Source organism: Zerene cesonia, unplaced genomic scaffold, assembly GCF_012273895.1.
Source record: "Zerene cesonia ecotype Mississippi unplaced genomic scaffold, Zerene_cesonia_1.1 Zces_u003, whole genome shotgun sequence".
Classification (NCBI taxonomy): Eukaryota; Metazoa; Arthropoda; class Insecta; order Lepidoptera; family Pieridae; genus Zerene; species Zerene cesonia.
In genome coordinates, this window is record NW_024045133.1 from 2,607,234 (window position 1) to 2,613,890 (window position 6,657).

Below are 6,657 nucleotides of genomic sequence, written 5' to 3' on the forward strand. Positions count from 1 at the left end.
ACTTCACAGAAATTCAGCTTGTTGGGACTTTATGTAACTTCACCCTCATTTTTTGGTCTAAATTGACCGGACTATAAAGTTATTGTAACAGGACATATATAGGACCTTTACATGTTATATCTTTGATTTCGACTGCTTAATATCACATCCCATTTATTTATTTAATTAAGTTAAATGAAATAACTTTCGTTTAAAATTTTATAATAAATAATTGGTAGGTAGGTATGTCCTATTAACAGCAACTGTCTTATAATTATAATTTAATGTAATAGTTAGCAAAGGAACGCGTGGGTCGCCTGATGGTAATCGATCAGCACGGCCCACATACATTTCAAGAGCCTATATGCCTATTTTTTTTTATTGCGTAAAAAGGAAGCGCTTGACTACCATCTCGACTGCTGGTAAGATGGAGCGCACTTCCCTAGAAGGTACCTGTTCACTCTACTTTGCAAATGGATTGTCAATTTTAGTGGATAGGAAAAGGAAAGGATCGATAAAGAGAGAATTCAGGAAAGAACTGGGAAGAGTAAGGAACCATCCTAATATATTAACTTACCTGTATTATCACGAACTGTGTATTTTTCTCTTACTACAGGTATTCTCACGGGAACGGACACTGTCCAAGCGAGCGGATTGTATATTAAGATCTGGCAACACAGAACAGTTTGCTTACATATTAGCATAAAAAGCCGATAACTATATCTACTATCGGAATAGCCAATCCTCCATATCTCTGTTTATATATATCTATATCAATAATGAAAATATCTCAATTACTGTTCTTAGTCTAGCTAAAACTCTAGAATCGCTGACACGTTTTATAATTATTGTATAGCTTTGATGCATGCATAATACTCCGAGGAAGGTTTAAAACGCAAGAACAATGAGGAAAATGAATCAAAACATATTCTATAGCGCGGGGAAGCTCGCCGGGTCAGCTAGTCCTAATATTCTATCCTACTAATATTATAAATGCGAAAGTTTGCAAGGATGTGTGTGTGTGTTTGTTGCTCTTTCACGCAATAACTACTGATTCGACTGCAATGAAATTTGGTACGTAGATAGCTCAACAACTGGAATAACATATAGGCAACTTTTTATCCCGATATTCCTACGGGATGCGGATTGACGCGGGTGAAATCGCGGAGCGCAGCTAGTAATAAATAAATAATTAAACTGTTGATATTTGCTACTGCTTGTATTCTGTTGCTGTTGTTGTATGATGTTAGTATAATGTTGTTTTATAAATATGTTGCAAATGAGTACAACAAATCGTGACAGGTACACTTTTAAACCAGATGACTGATTTCGATGAAATTTGGTAGACATATAGTTTAAGAAAAAAAGCAGTGGTTGCTCAGTGGTGAGAACCTCGGACTTCACAATCAATAAGTCGGGGTTCGAGACCGGGCGAGCGTGCAGGAAAAAATTCATTCTTCAATTTATCTTATATAATATCTATATGACGATAACATCACCACTGCTTAAAAACGGTGAACGAAAACATCGTGAGGAAACCGACATGACCGAGAATCAAAAGTTCGACGACATGTGACATCTGCCAACCACCCGCATTTGGCCAGCGTGGTGGATTATGGCCTGAACCCTCATAGGGGGCCCGTGTCCCAGCGGTGGGAACATATATGGGCTGAGGAGGATGATGATGATAGATTAATATCCGAGAAAGGACACAGTATAGTGTTTATCCCGGTAATCCCATGGGACTGTGAATTATGCGCGGAATCCCCGAGACTGTCACTTCTTGTACTATGCGGGTAAAAAGCTATTTGTTTATCTTATATCTTTAAACGAGCAATTCTTGTATATACATATATATGTATACTAGCTGCGCCCCGCGGTTTCACCCGCGTAAGTCCGTATCCCGTAGGAATATCGGGATAAAAAATAGATGTTGGCCGATTCTCAGACCTACCCAATATGCTTACCAAATTTCAGAGGAATCGGTCAAGCCGTTTCGGAGGAGTATGGCAACGAAAACTGTGACACGAGAATTTTATATATATAGATATATAATTGGAATCTCGGAATCGGCTCCAACAATTTTCATGAAATTTAGTATATAGGGGGTGTCGGGGGCGATAAATCGATCTAGCTAGGAATCTTTTTTAGAAAAAGTCATATTCGTGTTTATCGACTTAAACTTACTTTTTTAACAAATAGGAGGCGTTTGAGTAGTCCCAATTTATTATGGCTCTTCCTGACATCTATTGGCGAATAATAATACTATAAATGCGAAAGTTTGTGAGGATGGATGCATATGTATGTGTGCGTCTGTTACTCTTTCACGCATAAACTACTGAACCGATTGCAATGAAATTTGCTTCGTAGATAGCTGGACAACTGAAATAACACATAGGCACTTTTTATACCGATATTCCTACAGGATACGGACTTACGCGGTTTCAACCGCGGGTCACAGCAAGTATTTATTATATAAGAACTCTTTTGGCGACATTTACAGAATTCTTTTTTTAATTTACGGTGATTAATATTATGTACTCACGTGAAAACTGGATGAATCAGTAAAGGGACACGAGGATATGTTAAACGGACATCTATTGTACTTTATCGTTCTCGTTGTGTTTTGTAATTTGCTGAAAATCGTAAATCAGTTCGTTGTCAGTATTGAAATAGTACTGTTTTCTAACTTAATTACAAAAAAGTGTTATTTTAATAATAGTTCAATCAAAATCAGGCTATATTTGCGCTACTACCAGCGCCATCACACTAATATTATAAATGTCAAAGTTTTTTTCTTTGGATGTTTGTCCGTCAATCACGCCGAAACTGCTGAACGGATTTTGATGAAATTTTGTATTCAGACTGGTTATGAGCTGACTTGGGTGATAGGATACTTTTATCCCGAATAAATGCTCCCTTGGGATGAAACAGGAATGTCGATATCCGTGCGGAGCCGGGATGAGCGTCTAGTGTTCAATACCAAAACTAAACTTCTAATCCTATCTTATTAAAAATTGTCAAAGTAGTAATATCCTCCTTTTTTGAAATCGATTTTTGAAGTACACACAATCGAAAGATGTAAAACGCAACAAAAAAGTACAATCGAATGACCTCCTTTTTTGAAGTCGGATGCAAATCTTTAACAGCATCAGGATTAGAAGGACACTTACTTAAAAGCACTTTCAAATAAAGACATCGAGCGTTGTATCATATCGTCTAATTTCTTCATATAATAACCCTTTCCATATTCTCGCAAAGCACCTGATATTATATTATGGTCTTGCATTACACCTAAAATTTAATCAAACAACTTTTATTATTTTTTTCTCACTGTATCTAACAGATGTATTTTATCTGTGCGCTATTCGATCCACACACAAGACAAATCCAACAAATAGCTCATCCTCAGACTAGCCGGAATAACACTCTGAATTCAGTATCCATTGGATACAAACATTTTGTTTTTCACGTGCGTTTTGTATTCCAGCGAAAGAAATAAGATTATATTATGATTCAGTGCGCACTATTGTCTATACATTTCATATTGCGAACACACATACACACAAAGTAAATAAGATTATGAATCTTCTCAGTTGCTGTCTGATTGAGAATTTTTAGATATGCGTGAGGCACACTACCGGAATTCAGTTTTTAAATTAAAAAAAATTAACATTGTATTGTGCGAGTCGAGCACGTTTCGGCACTAATTAGGCCAGCTCGCGCCGGGGAAGTACCTCACCCCCACAGAAAACCGGCGTGAAATAGTTGCATACTACTGTGCTTCGTACGGTGAGTGGGGGAGCCGGAGGCCCGTATCCTTTTCCTCACCCGTCCTAGTCCATTCCTTCTTTCCAGTCATTAATCCTTTCCTTATCCCTTACATCATAAGCGCGGGCAGCGCATTCGCAGAGGCACTGCCTTTGCGAATGTTCATCAGCGATAGTGATCGCTTACCATCAGGCGAACCACCAGCTCAGTTGGCCGCTATGAAATAAATAAAAACATTGAAGACGGCGTCAGACGAAACTAATTCGATGATTGATGTAAGCGTTTTTATAAGAATGAATCAAAAGACATTTAGTTATAATTGTACCAGTCTGTTAGATATTTAAATTTTCACAATACCCATTATCCACATGAAGTCTTCTAGAAGTTTATCCTGATTTTCCAATGAAGCCAATACTTGCAACTGTTTTGCCGCCTGAGATAATAAAAAAACGTTAGATTACATTTATAGTAAACTAGCTGCGCCCCCCGCGTTTTACCCTCGTAAGTCCAGTAAGAATATCGGGATAAAAAATGGTTGCCTGTAAAGTCGGTTTTACGGGCGAAGATTTTACGTGACAACGTCTTTTTCTCGGTTGAATATTTATTGATATGAATATTACGCCAAGAACGCTCGAGAAAGACAGAGACAGAGACATAAGCATGCGCCGATTCAATGCGCCTAATTCTCTAGTGCTGCGCGCGTGGCGGACCGATCATAGTTCGGTGACTCATCGTAAAGTTACCGGGCGTTACACTTTTTCATGAGTGACTCCGAGCCGCAACCTAATTTAAGACGTTGTCACGTCAAAAGTTGTCTATGTGTAATGCGAAAGTTTGCAAGGATGTGTGTGTTTGCTACTCTTTCAAAAACTACTGAACCGATTGTAATGAAATTTAGTACGTAGACAGCTGGACAACTGGGTTAACATATAGGCAATTTTTATCCCGATATTCCAACGGGATAAGGACTTACGCGGGTGAAACCGCGGGGCGCAGCTACTTATTAATAACTCCTAACTAACCTGTAAATAAATATTCCCCTCCCTAATGAAAAATTTTAAGTCGGGTCTCGAAGTAAACATCCCTGACATCACGGAGTATTTATCGTAGGTAAATGGAAAGAAATCATCCTGTTTCGTCTTCAGCACTGGCCTGAAATTGTAAGCCGATAAAAATTCTTACTTCTCACAAAATATTAGTTTCGACTTTACCACGCTTTACCTGTATGTTTGTGTGTAACTGACTTATTTTGACTATATTTTGACCCACTTTAAAAGATTTAATACAAACTTAGAACATTTTTGAATAAGTTTCGGTGACAGTACAATTATTTCAAGTATCTTATTTTTCTGATTAGGATTAAATTAAATAATTTTTCAATGATTACTTTGTACTAGAGTAAATCAGACTGTTTAGTTGATTCTATTTGATCGCCTCTCTGGTACAGTGGTTAACAGTGAGTGTAGAACGGAGGGGTCGTGGGTTCGATTTACGGTGGCGAATCACACAAAAAATGTCTTTATTTAGCAGGACACAGAAGGTTGATCACTACCTACTTGTCCGTAAAAAAATCCATAAATGAAATAGATGTATATCATTTCCCAATTTAGCGCTTTCCAGTTTTATAAGCTATTTTAATTATGATGCATTCCGTCATGATTTCAATGAAGCTGATGTAAATAAATACAAAACTAGTAGTAACAATACTAATTACAGTGTGGGAAAAAGACAGAGCTATATGTTGTAGCGCCATCACTTTCCCATACTGGAATTAGTACTGCATTAAAACGTCACGGTTACCTTAAAGGATAAATCGTAAGTACTAATCAAAGTGCTTACTTGGAATTATGCACAGCCTTCAAATAGCAATTGGGCGACGAATACTCCAGATGTATGTCAGCTCCTGTGCGATATGACTTCTCGTTGACGTAACTGTTAAAACAATGAATCTACATATCGTTTGTATGTGGTAGTCGAGCACGCTTCGGCACGAATTGGGCCAGCTCGCACCGGGCAAGTACCGCAACCCCACAGACGACCGGCGTGAAATAGCATTCTGCTGTGTTTCGTTCGGTGAGTGGGAGCCGGAGGCCCATGTCCTTTTCCTTACCCTTCCCAGTCCTTTCCTTTATTCCTGACACCAATCCTTTCTTAATCCTTTCTCAAAAAATCGGCAATCTATTTGTAGAGGCGTAAGGTCTGCAATGGACATTATGATTCTCTAAATGTTCATGTGCGGTGGTAGCGCTTACCATCAGGCGTCCCACCAGCTCCATTGCTGACTGTGACATAAAACAAAAAAAAAATCCTCTCTAATATAATTAATGAGAACTTTTTGTACGTCATCTTGGGCAAAGGAGCTGCGGTAAGCGTTACTACCCATGAACATTTGGAGAGGCGTAACATCGATTGTAGACCTTATGCCTCTATAAATAGATTGCCGGCACAAATTGAAAAGGGATTTAGAAAGGATTGACAACAGGAATAAAGGAAAGGATTGGAAGGGGTAAGGAAAACGATATAGGCCGTGTCTCTTTTTCTTTTACGTCGCAACATATATATTTTATGGTAACTTATGAGTCCGTTAATTCAGAGGTTAGAGAGTGTTTCGTGCTACTCTTTCACTTATTCACCTGAATGTTTTTATATAACTGATTACTTTAGATACAATTTGACCGATTTTAAACGGACAGATTTATTCAAACTTTATAGGCTTTTTAAGGATCGGTGACTAAACAATAACTTCATGTAGTTTTCTTGTTATTCTGATCAGAATTTTAATTAAAATATCTTAATTATTCTTAATTTAATAAATTATATAAAGGATATATACTATATATACCTAGTCTTGCCATAAATATTGTAATAAAGAAAAAAGAAAATTGTTAACTGCAAATAACATTTATT

At 37.6% G+C, this 6,657-nt stretch overlaps 1 protein-coding gene across 1 annotated transcript in view; it reads right to left on the bottom strand.

Annotated features, from left to right (window-relative positions):
- Nucleotides 1-6,657, bottom strand: part of LOC119838470 (lysosomal alpha-mannosidase-like) — a 27,621-nt gene that overhangs the window by 5,292 nt on the left and 15,672 nt on the right. The window contains exons 7-12 of the mRNA XM_038364417.1: nucleotides 5,590-5,682; nucleotides 4,773-4,902; nucleotides 4,108-4,183; nucleotides 3,153-3,273; nucleotides 2,525-2,615; nucleotides 557-647 (exon numbers count right to left, since the gene is read on the bottom strand). Of these exons, the coding sequence (XP_038220345.1) occupies nucleotides 557-647; nucleotides 2,525-2,615; nucleotides 3,153-3,273; nucleotides 4,108-4,183; nucleotides 4,773-4,902; nucleotides 5,590-5,682 (602 nt within the window). The remainder of the gene's footprint in view (nucleotides 1-556; nucleotides 648-2,524; nucleotides 2,616-3,152; nucleotides 3,274-4,107; nucleotides 4,184-4,772; nucleotides 4,903-5,589; nucleotides 5,683-6,657) is intronic.